At 41.9% G+C, this 19546-nt stretch overlaps 1 protein-coding gene across 1 annotated transcript; it reads left to right on the forward strand.

The window, feature by feature from the left end:
- Positions 1–5054: 5054 nt before the first annotated feature.
- On the forward strand, positions 5055–16373 carry LOC116697110 (endothelin receptor type B). Its single transcript, XM_032528430.1, has 8 exons — positions 5055–5315; positions 10737–11265; positions 12309–12421; positions 13006–13210; positions 14187–14336; positions 15171–15304; positions 15421–15529; positions 15957–16373. The coding sequence occupies exons 2-8, from the start codon at positions 10891–10893 to the stop codon at positions 16095–16097; spliced, it is 1227 nt and encodes a 408-aa protein (XP_032384321.1). The 5' UTR covers positions 5055–5315; positions 10737–10890; the 3' UTR covers positions 16098–16373.
- Positions 16374–19546: the final 3173 nt, after the last annotated feature.

The following is a 19546-nucleotide window of genomic DNA, read 5'->3' on the forward strand; positions in this document are numbered from 1 at the left end:
TGCGGTGTGTGATTTGCTGTTGTGCCGTGTTGTGATTTGCCGTCGTGTTGTGTGATTTGCCGCTGTGTTGTGATTTGTTGTTGCGTTGTGTGACTTGCTGTTGTGTCGTGTTGTGATTTGCTGTTGCGTTGTGTGACTTGCTGTTGTGTTGTGTTGTGATTTGCTGTTGCGTTGTCGTGGGACTTGTGGTTGTGTATTGTTTATTTTGCTGTTGTGTTGTGTTATTTGCTGTTGTGTTGTTGTTGGATTTGCTGTTGCGTTGTGTGACTTGCTGTTGTGTTGTGTTGTGATTTGCTGTTGCGTTGTGTGACTTGCTGTTGTGTAGTGTTGTGATTTGCTGTTGTGTAGTGTTGTGATTTGCTGTTGTGTTGTGTTATGATTTGCTGTTGCGTTGTGTGATTTGACGCTGTGTCGTGTTGTGATTTGCTGTCGCGTTGTGTGATTTGCCATTGTGTCGTGTTGTGAGTTGTCGTTGTGTCATGTTTGTGTTTGTGTTTGTGTGAGTTGCTGTTGTAGTTTCCCCTTATTACCATTAAAGCATTGTTCTTACTTGCTTTAATTGGTCTTACAGACATGTAATTGTTTCCATGGAGATTGCCACTTATTAAGCCCTATGAGGGTTTTTCGGCAAATGTCCATCACACATTTTTTGTGAACCATATAATACTGTTTTAATGTTTTTGTTGTGAAAATAAAATAAATCAAATCAAGATTAAACTTTGAGTTTGACCTGATTCCAGCGTCTCTTCATCCATCCATCCATCTTCGACCGCTTATCCGGTATCGGGTTGGGGGGGCAGCAGTTCCAGAAGGGGACCCCAAACTTCCCTTTCCTCAGCCACATCAACCAGCTCCGACTGGGGGGATCCCGAGGCGTTCCCAGGCCAGGTTGGAGATATAATCCCTCCACCTAGTCCTGGGTCTTCCCCGAGGCCTCCTCCCAGCTGGACGTGCCTGGAACACCTCCCTAGGGAGGCGCCCAGGAGGCATCCTTACCAGATCCCTGAACCACCTCAACTGGCTCCTTTCGACGCAAAGGAGCAGTGGCTCTATTCCGAGCTCCTCTCGGATGACTGAGCTTCTCACCCTATCTCCAAGGGAGACGCCAGCCACCCTCCTTAAGAAACCCATTTCAGCCGCTTGTACCCTGGATCTGGTTCTTTGGGTCATGACCCAGCCTTCATGACCATAGGTGAGGGTAGGAACAAAAATTGCCCGGTAGATTGAGAGCTTTGCCTTCTGGCTCAGCTTTCTTTTCGTCACAACGGTGCGATAAACAGAATGTAATACCGCACCCGCTGCTCCGATTCTCCGACCAATCTCACGCTCCATGGTCCCCTCACTCGCGACCAAGACCCCAAGACCCCAAGGTACTTAAACTCCTTCACTTGGGGTAAGGACTTATCTCTTCATATCTGTTTTTATTCATATATGCTATTTTCATTTCCAGACAATTACAATGCAGTTCCCACCTAATCCAGTGTAGCTTCAAAGTAACCAGTGTATGTAATGGGTTGGAGTAAGTCACTGGTTTCAGACAGTTATAATTTGGATACTTCTATTAATACACTGCCATGTAGTACGCTGTGCACACTATGTACTTACTCGGTAGTGTTGTCACACATGATCGCCACTCAGGACTTCTTCTTCTTCTACTTTTTTTTAATGGTTGATTCCAACCAAGCAGAGTATTACCTATTTCCCCTATCTAAAACATGTGCAGGCTTCCATTTTATTGAAAATAAACATGTTATTTGCTTATGTGTGTCCCCTGTTTCACACAATGTGAAGATGTGTCCCACGGTGGACCCTCAGATGCTATTTTCACAAGTTTGGTCCCCCCCTTCCACAACGTTGCCAAGATGGCAACCTTTGAGAGTTAGAAGTGTCCAGTATAGGCACATTTAGACACAGCTCTTTTTTATTTTCTGTACAGCTGACAGACACATTTCCTTACACTTCAGACTCAGTAGGAAACTTTCAGTGCTGGTGCTGCTGAGCCTCAGCTGGTTTGTGTTTATACCTTGAGTTCCTGATTCACTGTAGCATGACTCATTGGCCTACGTCAGCAGACACACCCTAATTCTTTGATTTCTTGTATTTTCTTTCATAACCCATATCATCAGGCCAGCTATGCATTTTAAAGGGCTTCAGAGTCCTAGCCCAAATGCATTCATAAATAAGTATCCATACACTGTTTTGTTAGTTGACATGCATGTTAGTGGACGACCTCCAGAGGGTTTCAAAGGTTTTCTTTTAGCCCTCCTAAGAGTTCAGGGAATGTTTCCAACACATGAATGAGCATGTAATCATTTACATGGAGATAACATGAAAATCAAGTACAGTCAACACGGATAGTGTTCACATGATAGCGTTAAAAACAAAGCACCAGGTTACCCTGATGTGTCGGACGTACAAGGCTCTTGATTTGTGTAATTCAGTTTACACTAAACTTAGTTTGACCCAACTGTAAATAAATCCTTATTGTGTTACTGTATGTGCACCCCGTAGGCTCGTGTGTCAATCATTACTGTAAAAGCTAATGTGTGAGCATTGCGCAAACCTATATATTATATATTTAAAAGAAAATGTCAAGACCTCAAATTATGTAATTAGTGTTATGTGTATGTAGAAAACAACATGTATACAGTGATGCACAAAACATGAAGTCTATGCATTTGTTGTAATGATGCAGCTATTGTGATGCAATGTGGGATTCTCTTTTAATTTACTGTAAATAATTTCAAAAGGTCAACGTAAGCAGTGTATAATCTGACAAAAAGAGCTTAAACTGAAATTGAATTTGTGACATCACACCCAGGAGGGAGAAGGATCCATGTGGTTGTGGGGCTCCAAGTAGAAATTGCTCTACATGGTTAGTCAGAGAGGAACAAATGAACATTAAGGTAATGTGTATTTTCCCAGAAATACTACATTGTATTACACGACAACCACCTGGATGTCCCAGAGAGAAACACCTTGTCCTGGAAATCCCTGGACATCAGCCTGCAATTCTTCAAGTTTAGAGACACAACACGGGATCATCTCTCTTAATTTATCTTTGTCTCTTTAAGTCTCACGCCTATTGAGTTAAAAGAAGAAGACTCCTCATCACATTCAGACACTGTGATGAACTCCAGTACATACTGTAATGTTCAAAGCTTCCTGTGAAAGAGGATGACGAGTGTTTACAGGTCAGGGAGAGGTTTACCAGGACCGTCCAACAGGATCGCTGTGCCGAGGCCACGTAGACCACAGCCAACCGGGACAACAGCACGTCCTCTCCACACACCCACACACACACACACATACATACACACACAGGTGCAGAGCAACACAGCACTGAGTTTGGGAGCCCTAATGTGGTTAACCATGTGTATAATGGTGATAACGTCTGTTAACGATTGAATAATATGAGACTGTGCTAATGACAATAATGATGCACCAGGAATAGTTGTCCTCCCGAAATAGAGCAGGAGATGGGTGTCATTAAACACTCCACAGAAAGGCCCTTTGTTTGGTGTGTGTGTGTGTGTGTGTGTCTGTGTGTGTGCGTGTGTGCGTGCGTGCGTGCGTGCGTGCGTGCGTGCGTGCGCATGCACTGACTAAGAAATTAACTGTTGGGAGTTGTTTTGACCATGTGAGCTTGCAGAACAACACACACACACACACACACACACACACTTTTTGCAAGCGGATTGCGTCTGTTTGTGTGACCACGAGTTTGTGGCAACTTGTGCATACCGTGAACATTACAGAAAATGTAAAAATTGCATCACTGGAGATAAAAATGCATTTACAGCTACAAGTACAGTGTAAGTGATTTATATTTCAAACGTTGTATCGCTGATCATGGTGTTGGTGGTGGTCTCCACAATTGCTAATTGTGAAGAATGCCCCTTCTTTATATTAATTAAATTTGTGTCAAATCACAACAAAAGTTATCTCAGGACACTTTACAGATAGAGTAGGTCTAGACCACACTCTATAATTTACACATACCCAACAATTCTCCCCAAAGAGAATGAAGACTAGGCCTACATCCGCCTGAAATAAGTGAAACCACTCTCAGAAAAGTACCAATATAGTCATGAAAATGCCATATATTTCAAATGAGTAAAAATGCAACATTTCAATAAGCACCTGAATAGTTTTGGTAATTGTTTGGAGGGGAATACTTGACTCACATACATATTCACCAGTACTAAGCACTTTCCCATGTAGTATATTCTGCAATATAAGCCATTATAGGACAATATTCTGCAATGTGTATATTTATTTATTTATGTATTACCTTCAACTGTGCAATATGTCATTTCTATTCATCCACACCGTACTCATGTAAATCTGTATACAGTCTGTTTATAAGGGTCTTTTGTTTATGACTATTATTATTATTATTATTATTATTATTATTTATTCTTAATACATAATGTTTCCTCTACTTAATGTGTATCTGTGTTATTCGGATGCGTGTACATTTTTCTTTTGACCTATTGTAGAACAGGAATGTCCCCAGTGTGTGATGCATGAACTATATCATATCTTATCTATCTTATATATTTGCCTGCATTGCATGCATGTTCTCGTGCGTGCACACACACACACACACACACACACACACACACATACACACAAATGTGTAATACATATGTATATTATGTTGTTACTTGTTATGTTATTACCTGTATATATATACATGTATGTGTGTGTGTGTGTGTGTGTGTGTGTGTGTGTGTGCAAATCAAGTATTCCATTTTGGCCTAGGCGGCTCCTCATACATGTTGCTCTTGTGTTTTGAAGTTCTCTTCCGGAGGGGGGGGCCCTGCAGGCTGTCCCATGACTGCAATCCTCTATTGAAGCTTTTGTCCTTCTGCAGCACGTCAGACAAGACAACTCCTCTTTTCTCTCCATGTGCTAACTACACCAAGCCTACACTACCCTTCATCAGCCCAATAACAAAAACAAAAAAGTCTTTTAATTGTTGTGAAAGAGCTGGGGGGGGAAGCAGTGCACATTTTCAGGAAACGTATAAAAAGATTAGTGTGTGCAAGTTAGTGGCAGCAGAGAGGGAAGGATGCTCGGGTCTGTGATGTGATTGGCTGTCCTCTGCAGCCTCCCGGCTCGCGGCTATATAACCCCCCCAGAGTCCCTCGGTGCGTCAGAGCGCAGCCGGAGCGGGTGGCGGACGGTCCTGACGCACAGCCGGTCCCTGTGGGAACTTTCACTGCTGGAAGGAAGCGAAGAACTCGGCACCAGGCCGATGAGTGGGACTCTGCTGGAATATTGATCGGGAAACTTAGAGCACTAACGCGGTGAGTCGCCGACCTTTAGGTGCTCGGGATGTGAGCAGATGTAGCCACAGAAACGGGACTGTAGAGTGGGCCTACTGCTCCTCTATCTATCTATCTATCTATCTATCTATCTATCTATCTATCTATCTATCTATCTATCTATCTATCTATCTATCTATCTATCTATCTATCTATCTATCTATCGTGGAATGTAACTTTCCTCAAGTAGGCTATGTGACTCAAGTTTCTAAAATATAATGTTTTATTCCAAATTAGACTACCCAACAATATAATGCTGACTTGATTAGACCATTAAATACTTGGTTGATTGACAGACGTTTTGGATGGTTTCCAGTTTCTAAATGTGAGGATTCGTTAGATTCTTCTGTGTTGAGTACTTTTACTTAAGAAAAGGATCGAATACTTTGTCCACCACGCTATCTACCATCCATCCATCCACTATCTTCTATCTCATCTATCATCTATCTACTATCTCTATCTACTATCTAATCTTCTATCTACTGTCTATCTATCTTATATCTATCTATCTATCTGTCTATCTATCTATCATCTTCGTCTATCTTTCTATCTATCTGCTATCTATCTGTCTACTATCTATCTATCTTCTATCTATCTATCTATCTAGTCTCTATCTATCTATCTATCTATCTACTATCTATCTATCTACTGTCTATCTATCCTCATCTATCTATCTATCTATCTACTATCTATCTATCTAATCTATCTTTCTATCTCTATCTATCTATCTATCTATCTATCTATCTATCTATCTATCTATATCTGTCTATCTGCATCTGTCTATCTATCTGATCTATCTATCTATCTATCTATCTATCTATCTGTCTATCTGTCTATTCTATCAGTCTATCTACTATCTATATTCTATCTATCTATCTATCTATCTATCTATCTGTCTATCTCGCTACTATCTATCTATCTGTCTATCTATCTGTCTATCTATCTATCTATCTATCTCTCTATCTATCTATCTATCTATCTATCTTTCATCTACTATCTACTTATCTATCTATCTATCTATCTATCATCTATCCATCTGTCTATCTGTCTACTTCTATTATCTAACTATCTATCTATCCTATCTATCTATCTATCTATCCATCTATCCATCTATCTTTATCATCTATCTATCTGTCTATCTATCTATCTATCTATCTATCTATCATCATCTATCTGTATATCTGTCTATCTGTCTATCTGTCTATCTATCTTATCTATCTATCTATCTAATCCTATCTATCTATCTAATCTTCTACTCTTATCTATCTATCTATCTATCTATTCTATCTATCTATCTATCTATCTATCTATCTATCTATCTATCTATCTATCTATCTATCTATCTCTCTCTTCCATCATCTATCTATCTATCTATCTATCTATCTATCTATCTATCTATCTGCTGACTAAGTTTGCATGTTTATACATTTCGATATTTTGTTTACACACTGTCAAATTTCATGGGTAAAACTTTATAATAAGGGTCCAGATCATATAGTCAAGTAGTCATTTAATGCATGATTATGGCATGATATAGTATGAATAATTGTTGCTACTTATTAACAAATGATCAAGTCACTATGGCTTTATGAGAATAGTTCAGAATTAACAGATCAATTAAGAAATGTTAATTCCCAGTTACTTCATACATTAATTGCGATGCGACAAATATCAACAGAAATATGAAGCTATCTCTTTCTTTTTTTTATCAAACATGTTTCGCCAAACCAAACCAAAACCATCTAGCAGGTGCCAGTTGAGGGAAAATTAGAATTCCTGTTCTGCTAAAAGAGGATGAGCAAATGCATCGCTTTGAAATAACCCTTTATATAGGTGGAACCCGGCTGCTTCGGCTGCATAAAGCAAAGGGAATTAATTAATTGATGATGTGTTTATGTAAGTGGGAACTAGTCCCATACAGTCATAGTGACTTGATCATGGAGTACTTGATACACCTTGCGTTAATCCCATGCTTTAAGTCACCGTGACTCATGCATTTAAACTCGTTCCTTCTTTCTTTTGCTGGACTTGTTCAATGTTTTATAACCCATCTAAAGCCGTTGTTTTCTTCTGCAGTTATGCAAATGAAAATGCAGAAGGACTGCTGAGTTGCAGCTCGAATCATCCCAGTCCAGTAGTCCTGATATCCAAACCAGTCTGCTATGTGCAGCTTGTGTGTTGGCCTCCTGCAGGGTGATGGATGGGCATGCCCTCATAATAACATGCTTTCCAGTTCCAAGGCCGTTTTGTCCTTCAAAGACAGGATTTATTGGATCTTGTCACAGAGAAGCCCCCTAAAGTCCGGTGAAATTGCAGAAAGACTAGATTTCACACGTTCTAAAAGAAGGAACTGTCACAACCGCGTAATTAGAGGAAATGGAGCTGAAGCTCAGCTGATACTTTTCATTTTGAGTCTCATCCTTTTCCATCTTTACAACTTTATCCCAAAATGGAGACAGGGGTTGGGGGGGGGGGTGCAAAATAACACGAACACGTTTCAATATTAATACAACACCAAAAACTACAAGCTCAAAATAACCACTCGTCATCAGTTCAATATAACAGTATATAATATATAAACGTACACATTAACTACTACTAATAATAATAATAACACAACAATAATACAGTTACTTGTGTAACATCACCTGCAAAAATGTTTTGCACACCTATCCAGTCCTCTAACTCATAACCAGCATCACCCAATATTAATATTGAAACGAAGCCAATCAATTTGACAACTTTAGGTTCCGACTCAAATTTTGTTTTTTTTCTACTAAATAATGGACATTCAATTCTTTTTTTTTTCATTTGAGGAACTGTAGGCGGGATTGTCTCCACATAGATCTCACAAATCATTTCCTAATATGTAAAATACCTACATTCCCACCCCCCCCCCCCCCCATGCACAAACGTGCACATGCGGCCGGACCGACAACCAAAAACACACACACATTCTCTGCACAGGATTGCCATTATTTCACTATAAATACATAGCATATAGTTATTATACTAAATTAATCTGATGTCCAATGCAACCCTTTTAAATAGAATCCATTTTAATTCATGTACCCCCCCCCCAAAATGTCTTTGCCTGCAGGGCCCTCGCATGAATCCGGTCCTCTAGACATGGACCTCATCTCTCCCTTCTGACTTTCCTTTCCTGCTCTTTCCTTTTTCCTCCTATTGTTCATCTGGATGTATTCTTGCCATTCTGTTCCATTTTACAACATTTTCTCATTTCTCATGCTCCTCTTCCTGTCCTCTCTTCCCACACACAAACAGACATATTATTTCGGCCACTAATTTCCTCCTCCATTTCCACCTTTCTGGTTGCCAACATTCCACCTCGGCTTTTTTTTTTCTAAGAAGTGAAGCCAGCGGAGCTAAGGGTCAGAGATGGTTTCTTACTGTAAGCCCAATCTTTTATTTAGATCAAAAGGATCAGCCCCCTTAAAACTCCACTCTGGATCTGTAATCTAATTAGATGAGACAAGCCCGCTCTGACATGTCCTAACGAGGGACCATGTTATAAAACACAAGGATGTTATTCACAATATAATTATTCATTTCAGGAGAAAGGTTTCTAAACTGATTTCTTGTGATATGTGTGTGAGTTCATCCATGTGACTTTTGTGTGTGTGTGTGTGTGTGTGCGTGCGTGCGTGCATGCAAGCATGTGTGCGGTGTTGTGTGTGTGTGTGTGTGTGTGTGTGTGTGTGGTGTGTGTGGTGTGTGTGTGTGTGTGAATAGAATAACAGAACAAGCTTTTTTCAGCCAAATGCAACTAAGAATGCCAGTTGTGTGTTTTTGTGTGCGTGTGTGTTGTGTGTGGTGTGTGGTGTGTGTGTGTGTGTGTGTGGGTGTGGTGTGGGTGTGTGTGTGCGGTGTGTGTGTGTGTGTGTTGTGGTGAACAGAACAACAGAACAAGCTTTTTTCAGCCAAATGCAACTAAGTATGCCAGTTGTGTGTTTTTTTGTGTGTGCGTGTGTGTGCGTGTGTTTGCGTGTGTGTGCGTGCGTGTCCGTGCGTGTGTGTGCGTGTGTGTGTGTTTGCGTGTGTGTGCGTGCGTGTGTGCATGTGCGTGTGTGCGTGCGTGGTGCATGCGTGTGTGTGCGTGGTCAAGGTAATGGTGTGAGGGTGGAAAGTTTAAGAAGTTCTCCTTGTTTTTAGTGTCTTTGTCTTTGTGCAAGTGAGTGAGTCCCAAACATGTGTGTGGTGTTCTGTGTGTGTGCGTGCGTGTGTGTGTGTGTGTGTGTGTGTGTGTGTGTGTGTGTGTGTCTGTGTGAGTGTTTGTGCACCCCGATAGCCTGTCTGTAAAGATATTGCCCCAACCATCAACCAGCCCATTTATCTCGAGAGATGCCCGAGGGCATCACATGATTCTTGAGAGGCTCAGAGCCAGAGTTAGGGCTCTCTGTGAGAGAAAGAAAGTACTCTACTCTACCCCCACCCCTACCCCCCCCCCCCCCCACCCCCCATTTTGCCATGGACATTTTTTTTGTGCGTTTCCTTCTGCAAAAGGAAGTATTTGTAACTCAATGTGCATTGTTCAATCGGTTCAGATTTCTCCTACTTGATAAAAGACTGCCAGAGGAAATTACAGAGGGGATACAATACACTAATACAATACTCATCTCAGTGCCTTGCTCAATGTGGAGCATTCGTCACGGAAACGGCTCCCTCCTGTTGTCCAGACGATGGGTATTAGGTGCGAGGGCCTGTTCATCCCCGCTTGTTTTTTATTGGATATTGACAGCTATTTGGGGGATTAGTTACAATTTTTCACTTTACTGTACTGACACTTTATCACTGTTAAAAAACGGTTAAGGCAAGTCCATTTAGAGATTTTGGGCTATTTGTCTTTAATGATATGGGAAAGCAGTTTTCTTTTCATACACAAGGGGTCAACAAAATTCATGGAGGAATCAAAGAAAATTCAGTTATGATCACTGATCAGTAGGTCATCACAACAGATATGATGAAACACACCCGGTTCACATGTCTAGCAGGGGGGCTGGCACCGGAGCAGCATCCTAAAACGAGACAGGAGAGTTGTGTTTGTGTGTGCGTGTGTGAGGGGGGTGGGGGCACTATTTATGATAGGCAAGGCAAAGCAGCTTTATTTGTATAGCACATATCAGCAACAGGGCAATTTAAAGTGCTTTACACAAAAGCAGTTAAAAATCAAAACAGATAAAACACAAGAATAAAAGTTAAAGTGCAATATAGGAAATTAAACCTTAAAGAAAGGAACAACTATTTAAAGAGAGGCAACATCAAAAAGAAAGGTCATCAGCCTTAATAGTTTTAAAAGTCTGTTTTTAAAAGTCTGTCCCTAATAATTGGTGACTTATGCATGCGACTGTTTGTGTGCTGATGGTTTTTCTCCTCTCTGTGCAGGACAAACGGAGTCAGACCCCCGCTGCCACGCCCGGAGCCAGACCCAGTGTGTGGATGTGTGTGACCATGTGTGTGTGAGCGCCGTTAAGCGTGTGTTTTTTGCTTGAGTGACAGACATCTTGCTGCGTGTGTGTGTGTGTGTGTGTGTGTGAGGATGAGGGCCGCTCTGCTGTGTCTCCTGCTGGTCGCCCAGGTCGGAGCCTCGAGGTCGGTCCGCGACGCCCAGGGCACCCCCCAAGCTTCAGAACCGTCCAAGAACAACGCCTCTGTCCCGCGTCCGCCCCCGCAGCCACGAGGCTTCTTCCCCCCCATGTGCATCAAGCCTACGGAGATCAAGTACGCCTTCAAGTACGTGAACACCATCGTGTCCTGCCTGATCTTTGTGGTGGGGATCATCGGCAACTCAACGCTGCTCAGGATCATTTATAAGAACAAGTGCATGAGGAACGGACCCAACGTCCTCATCGGCAGCCTGGCTCTGGGGGACCTGCTTTATATCATCATCGCCATTCCCATCAATGTGTTCAAGGTGACCACATTTATCCCTTGTGTCTTTCTGTTCACATCTGTACATCAAATGAATTAGTGTTTGTTCAATATCAAATGACTCTTGCACATGACATAACATCTTGATCCAACGATTCAGGCATTTTGCAAAATATGAAACACAGCTTCAAATGACTTACAGTAATAACCCATAGTAGGGTCTGTGTTTAATTAGTATGACTAAAGCATGATCTAAAGCAATCTAAAGCTGTGGGGGGGTGGGGGTTCACGAGTGTATAGCTTTTGGATTTAGTGTGTTTTATGTGGTTTTGTCAGTTTTCCTTTTCAATATACAAAAAACACAACTCCTAAACTAAAAGGGTCCACTTAAACTAAAAACGTAATAAAAGTAGATGCGAGTCAACAGCTGAGGGGTGGGTTTGTGTAGGTGTGTGTGTGTGTGTGTGTGTGTGTGTGTGTGTGTGTGTGTGTGTGTGTGTGTGTGTGTGTGTGTGTGTGTGAAAACATCCAACTCGCACTGTAACCACAACTGTGTGCGACAGTAACAAATTCCAAAAACAAAGCAGGAAACAAGCTGTGAAACTCGTTTTATTTTAAATAATGGACATTTAATTCTTATTTTTACTGCTTATTCTACACTTTTATGTAATTTTAAGTAAAATGCTTTGCTGCAGTTTGAGTAACAGTCAGATTTTCTTTGCCTCAAGGGTCCTGCATTACAGATATTTGTGACATAATGAGAGTAAATATATGATAAGGATATGCAGGCTAGTGTTGCTATAGCCACACAAGTGCAGATTTTGACTGGCAGGTGCAAAGCCCTCCACAAAAATAAAACGTGTAGCCCGATTGGTTGAGGACAGTGTCCTGATGCTGAACTGATTTTCCAACCCCCGGGAGATGAACTTGATATTGGCCAGCTGCCGCGGTAATAATGGAAGACACGAGGAAGACATAACCTCTACATGAACCTCGGACATGTCTGTCATTGTGTTTACAGGGGACACTTCTCTCATTATAAATGTCTTCCGTCTCCTGTCTGTCCGCATTATGTTTTCTCTGCAGTTAATAGCCGAGGACTGGCCGTTCGGCGTGTACGTCTGTAAGCTGATGCCTTTCATCCAGAAAGCTTCAGTGGGAATCACCGTCCTCAGTCTGTGTGCCCTCAGTATTGACCGGTAAGCAGACACACACACACACACACACACAAAAAATACTCAGTTATTAAGGGTATGAGTGGCAACGTCTGCACCATATGTGGCGGCTTCCAATAACAGCAGATATGACACAGTACTTTGCAAGCTGTCTGGAACTCTTTTTGGCCACATTATCAACCTGTGTGTGACACACACACACACACACACACACACACACACACACACACAAATCTTAAAGCTAAAGTAACCACAGCTGTGAGATTAGATTAGAATAGTAGATGTGGAAAGTGCCATGGCAAGAAAAGACTCAAGTAAAGTACAAGTACCTCAAATTTGGAAGCGCAGTACTTGATTAAATGGACTTGGTTACATACACACCGTGGACATTTTTAAAAAATTGCTCCATTTACTTAGATCAAGTGAGAGTAGATAGATAAAAACAGAGGCTATATAGGAAAGGAGGGTTGGTTCAAGGTAGGTTCACGCAGATAAATCTTCAGAAATGAAAACAGTGTAACAGTTTGTGATACCAATTGAAAGAGATAAAAGAGATCAGAGTTTTTACAGAATGAAATGTAACAGATTGTGTACCTGTGTTTGCGTAGCTACCACGCTGTGACGTCATGGAGCAGGGTGAAGGGCATGGGGATCCCTCTGTGGAAAGCAGTGGAGGTGACTCTGATCTGGCTGGTTGCCGTGGTGCTCGCGGTCCCCGAGGCGCTGGCATTCGACATGATGGAGCTGTCGTACAGAGGCAACAAGATGCGTGTGTGTCTGCTGCATCCAGAACAGACAGGCAGCTTTATGCAGGTAGTCACCTCATTACCACATCATAAACTCCAACAGCTGGTTACTTGGATTGCATTATGCATGATTTTAACAAACACATATGGTCAAAACATCCTGCACGCTGATTTAGATCTCTCATGAAAGCTAAATTAGAAGAAAACCTGATGTTAATTTCAAGTACAAACAGCGCTTGAAATAGTCTGGCAAAAATGAGTTCCCGACTGAGAAAATTCACATGGTGCCGGTATGCTGAACGGCGCTTAGCACCACCCAAAACAACTGTAATTGGTCCAAAGAAATAGTAATAAACCAGAGCACGTTTTTCTTCCACCCTGGAATGCTGTGTGAACTACCCAGACCCCCCAGGTCTGGCAATGTGAGACTATAGTTCAAGTCAAACTTGGAGGTTTTTTTAGCTGACCTGTGAGTAGGTGATTGCATTTCCCATAGTTGATTTGCACATGCTACAAGCACTATTACGATACAAAGTTGGTTGAATTTCGGCGAAGTATCCCTTTAAACAGGCTTTCTTTGTCTCTTTCCCGCTCTGCCACTGCACGCTAACCATCTGAACTTATTACATTCACAGCGCGTTCATAAAGCTGCGCAGCAAGACACAAGTTACAAAGAAAACTCCAATATGTGGATGCTTCGAGTTAATTTAAACCAGACAGGGTCTGAATTGCAGGAGATGGTAAATAAAGCACAAAGCTGAGACGTCTTTTCATCAGCAGAGCTTTACGTCATTAGCAAAACAAATCAGTCCTAAGTGATTTCATGATATACAGTAATATACAGTAGATAATGAAGCATATGTCATTGCCAGTATTATAAAAAACAGAAAAGTGACTTTTTTTTTGTTTTAGTTTGCAGAAGGACCTGTAGTTCAATTTGAAAAAAATCTCTGATGTAAAGATGTTGAAGTGTCAGGTGGGGGGAGGATACCAAAATAACATCAGTTTCAACTTGAAGTCTTTATGTATTTTTCTCATTCAAGTTCTACCAGGACGTGAAGGACTGGTGGCTGTTTGGCTTTTATTTCTGCTTCCCACTGGCCTGCACAGCAATCTTCTACACACTCATGTCCTGCGAGATGCTCAGTCGCAAAAAAGGCATGCGCATCGCACTCAACGACCACATGAAACAGGTACAACGGGGTCCACTGGAACCATGGAACCACCAACAACACTGTCAGAAATAGGGGTCCAGTAGGGGTCAATTTCTGTCCCCCAAGGTACAATCTATACTAACGTACCCCATAGGGCTCATTGTTGGACCTCAAGGAACATATATGGACCTTTTTGAGGGTCAAAAAGGTCCATATATGTTCCCAAGCATTAAAAGGTACGTATATGTACCGTTTATTTTAAAAGTTAAGGTCCGATATCAAGAGGCAGCCTCTGCCAAGCCAAATTTGTTGTAAACGTTGTTTAAAGGTTGTAATTATACCTTAATTATTTAAGGTAGATTTAAAATGATCACTATATTTTAGTAGCCTTGAAATAAAGGAGATACAAGTTTTGTAAGTCAATTTGCTGAAATTAAATCGAAATTATGGCATTATATTGATTATGTAAATGAAAAACAACACATGTAAACACACACATGGCTGATTCTCACTGTTACAGTGTGTTTCATCAGAAACATTTTTGCATTGCATAGCCTACATTATCCATCATCTAATTACTGGAGAGCGGGACGGAGACTGCCAGCTCACTACTTTTGATTGGTGGAAAGATGTGTCAAATATGTAGAGCCAGCCCTGATTGGCTGCTTGATCTCAACTTAAAACACAAGGGTACAAATATGTACCCCATACCAAGGGTACAAAAACTGTACCCATGAGGGTACAGCCCCAGTGACAAGCCATTGTACCCCTAAAGGTACAATTATGTACTTCATTTTCTGAGAGTGAAGACAAAGCCACTAACAATATTTGTCTTTTGTGTGTGTGTGTGTGTGTGTGTGTGTGTGTGTGTAGCGGAGGGAAGTAGCGAAGACGGTGTTCTGCCTCGTGTTGATTTTCGCTCTCTGCTGGCTGCCCCTCCATCTCAGCCGTATTCTGAAGAACACAATCTACGACCAAAATGACCCCAACCGCTGCGAACTGCTCAGGTAGGCGACCCAAACACACGCCGGACGTCACACGGGCCCATTGTCCTCGGCTCTGTGGGACTTCCTGTAGTCTCACTGTAAACTTGCCCTCCCCCCCCCCCCACCTCTCCCGCCAGCTTCCTGTTAGTGATGGATTACATCGGCATCAACATGGCCTCCCTAAACTCCTGCATCAACCCCATCGCCCTCTACTTTGTCAGCCAGAAGTTTAAAAACTGCTTCCAGGTAAGAGTTCACACACTGGCACTGGAAGTAGAACTTATTACATAATTCATAATAATTTATTACAAAGTGCAAGAATGAATGAAGAATGAATGTTCTATTTCGAACATGTGAAAAAGACAATTATCATAAAATAATAGCTTAATTAGCAAAAAGACAATGTTACCAATATTATATAACTTGACATTAGCCAAAAAAAGTAAAAGCAAAAGTAATATATATATATATATATATATATATATATATGAATGTGTGTGACTGTGTGAATGTGATAAGGGCGTTCCTGCAAAAGAGAGGCTGCCTCTCTGTGAACTTCTTTTAAAAATAAAATAATAAATCATCTGTGAGAACACAAAGTGCAGTCAATAAAGAGATGTGTGTGTGTGTGTGTGTGTGTGTGTGTGTGTGTGTGTGTGTGTGTGTCCTGCAGTCCTGCCTGTGCTGCTGGTGCTACAGAACGTCTCCCCTGGATGAGCGAGGTTCTGGAGGACGCTGGAAGGGCTCCTGTCACGGGAACGGTCTAGACCGCTCCAGTTCCCGTTCCAGTCAGAAATACACAAGCTCCACATGAACAACCACACACACACACACACGCACGCGCACACACACACACACACACACACACACACACAAACTCCTTCTGCCAAACCCATGTGTCCATCACGGAGGAACAGCTGCCACTGCCAACAGATCAATGAGGAAGGGGGGGGGGAGATGGAGCCAGGTAGAAGTCACTCCTTCAGGACTCGTAGCGGACTGAAAGACTCCTACATGACACGCCTACATGATTCTGTTCATACTGGACGCTGAGGCTGGTGCTCAGCGGACTAAAAGTCTCGCAGTGGACCAACATTGTCAATACATTTATGAAGAATGTTTATTATGCCGCATGTAAATTTATGTACAGGATTATTTACGAGCAGACCGCACATTTAGGATTATATCTAGCCGTAGTGCTTCATGTATGAATTCCAGCTCTGATAAGACCACCTGTTGAAAACCTCACAGGGAAACATAGAGGGGGACCTGTGACCCTGAGTTATTTTCTAAAAGATTTTCTTTATGTAATGCAAATGCACAAAAGCTGACAATCTCACAATCATGTAACATGTAACTGCTGAGCTCCCCGACACCCGTGTGCCCTGGTGACATCATGCCAGGGTAAAATGGCCCCCACTGTCATGTGGAAGGCCAATAGTCGGAATCTTTCTCAAATCTGGAAATCATCGCCGTTTCAAGTCATGTGGGTGCCAGCTGTTGTCCGAGCCCACTGACAAATACCAGATGATTCTCCTCATGCTACACAGAAAAGATCATTTATTAGTATATAAAGTCTTAAAGTGCCCATATTATGAAAAAAAAATCCCTTTTTTTCTGGGATTTGGGGTGTTATTTTCTGTCTCTGATGCTTCCACATGCATGCAAACTTGGGAAAAAACAATCCATGGTGTTTTGAGTGAGATACAGTTTCTGATTGTCCTCCGTCTTCAGTGTCCAGGTGAGCTGTTTTCTACGTCGCTAGCCGAGACGTGGTGGCTAACCGTAGCATGTTTTGATGAAAACCTCACATATTCTGAGTTCTCAATTTCAAACTAAAGAGCAAATGTGTCCTCTTTCATATCCATATTTGGCTTTATTTCCATTGGCGCTCCTCCAATCAACTGATCATGCTGCATGTCACTCATAACTCATATGTACTTATGCTATCGTCCCCCTGTTCTTAGCTGCGTGTATGTGCAGAGGCAAATACAGTATGTACTGGAAGGTCTGAGCAGCTTTGTGAACAAGTCAATGCTAATTTGACATTGAAGATCAAATGTAATGCGAGTGTTGGCCCTGGTGTTTTATATTGCATTTTATACTACTTATTTGTTTAGATAAACCTGTAATAAATATTATTTTATAGCATTTGTCTTGAGTTATTTAGGGTCCGTTCTGGTCGCTAGTGACATAATATTCACATGTTGCACAATATATCTGCGTATACTAAAAAAATAATGTATAGATTCAAAGAGATACATAAGTAATCCCTCTTAATCGTCACTTATGACCCACCATCCGCCTCTCATTTTCTTCTTATTTTGTGTTCAGGGCGTTTCTGGGCATCAGCTTTTGGGCAGTGGGTGTGTATCCCCCAGCCAATCACAGTGTGCAACCAGGTTCCATCGCTGTCTCCGTCTCTCTCCTCTGCTCCTTCTGTCGTTGATGTAACAGCTGCAGGTCTGTGTGCACACACGAAGAGCAGAGAAACCACAGCGGGCAGGATGAAGTGTTTACTTCAGCTGCGTTCACACAAAATCTGGCACCGCGGCACCATCCTGCAGGGTAGTGCGGAAGTGTTTATTTTGGCTTTAGAACGTAACCGCCATTAAACAATCAAAAAACTAGAAAGGCACTTGAAGAGCGCAGACCTCCGCCAAGGCCTGCGGTGCGTGGACGTGCTCTTCGGATGTTCCCATTTCCAGAGTTGGGAAGTTGTGGTTCCGACTTGGTTGTGTTCACGAGCCTAAAGTTTGTTATGTGAAAACAACATGGAGGCTACGCCTGCATCATCGGGACAACCTGACACATATAGGAATATCTGAACACACAGTGGGTGGTGCTGTACGCTGCCTAGAGTTATTGTTGTGTTGAATTCAATTAACTTTATAGTATCTAATCATAACAACAGTTATCTCGAGACACTGTACAGATTGAGTAGGTGTTGAACACACTTTATAATTTATAAAGTCCCAACAATTCTAGTAATTCCCCCTAGAAAAAGCACGGTGCGACCAGCCATTTATCGCTTTGTTTGCATTCTTTCATGTATGAAAAGTGCTATACAGAAAAATCTGACTGATTGATTGAGACATCTTACAGAAACAGTTCCCCTCAGGAGAGATTTCCTTTCCTTCCTTTTTCGGGTTGGGTTGATTGCATTCGCAAACGAACCGCTGCAGGGATCGGTTGGAAGCCGAGACCATCCTTTCTTCTCGTCCTGCTTGGTCGGGCTATGATCCAAGTGCGATTGCCGAGCCCAAATAAACCGAGCGTCTGAAAAAAAACGCTTCTGGCTTTGGATCAATCGCTTTAGCAGCTAGGTGAGGACACCCTGACAGATACTTTCCACCGGGAGAGTCTGCAGCCTTTTATCCCTCATGTTGTCCTCATGTTGTCCTCATGTTGTCCTCATGTTGTCCTATATCAATGTTCTTTTTAATCCCCCAAAATAACATGATTGATTCCACACAACGCTCTTTTGCAAGTACAAAACTCCACTTTCATTAATTTTGGGGCGTCTTGTTCAATTGATTGATCACAAATTGAAGTGTTGTTGAAATAGTATTGAGTAAAAGTTGACATATTCCAGTCTGTGATTATCATCAACATCCATTCCTTTAATTTTAGTCTCAATAATTCCTAACTTCTGATTTTCTAACTCAAACGTTAGGTATAATTTAACTGAAAAACTAGAGTTGGTAAGTTAATGTTACGTAGTGTGGAAAACGTCAAAAAAAGAGACCAAAAAAAAAAAAAAACATTCCAAAAAAAAGTTTAAAACATTCAAAGTACGTCATCGGATCGTTGGTCTGATTGGTTGAAGGACTATCCAATTGCGTGCAGAGTTGTTTGAACTCTGCCCGTTGGTCCCGCCTCTCGCAGAGAAAACACAAAGCCGACCCCCCAGACTCATGCTCAATCTTAACCCTCATGTTGTCCTCGGGTCAAACTCGACCCGTTTTCAGTTTTTTCATCACAAAAAATGAGCCTTCGAAATGAGCGCTGAAAATGTCAACATTAGAAATATCAAATAACTTCCAAAAAAAGCACCCACAACGTTGAAAAAGTGACAAAACTGTTGGAAAAAGCGATAATAGTGTTTCATGGTTGACGGGACGACAACACAACGGTTAAAAGATTGAGCTTGGTCCGGGGATAGCCAGACCACCACAGGGCACCTTTAAGTAGGGTGTTGGTGAAGTGGACTGGAAGTGGTTTACCGTAACCCCAACCGGCCCGTCAGACGCCGCCTACCAA

Source organism: Etheostoma spectabile, chromosome 10, assembly GCF_008692095.1.
Source record: "Etheostoma spectabile isolate EspeVRDwgs_2016 chromosome 10, UIUC_Espe_1.0, whole genome shotgun sequence".
Classification (NCBI taxonomy): domain Eukaryota; kingdom Metazoa; phylum Chordata; class Actinopteri; order Perciformes; family Percidae; genus Etheostoma; species Etheostoma spectabile.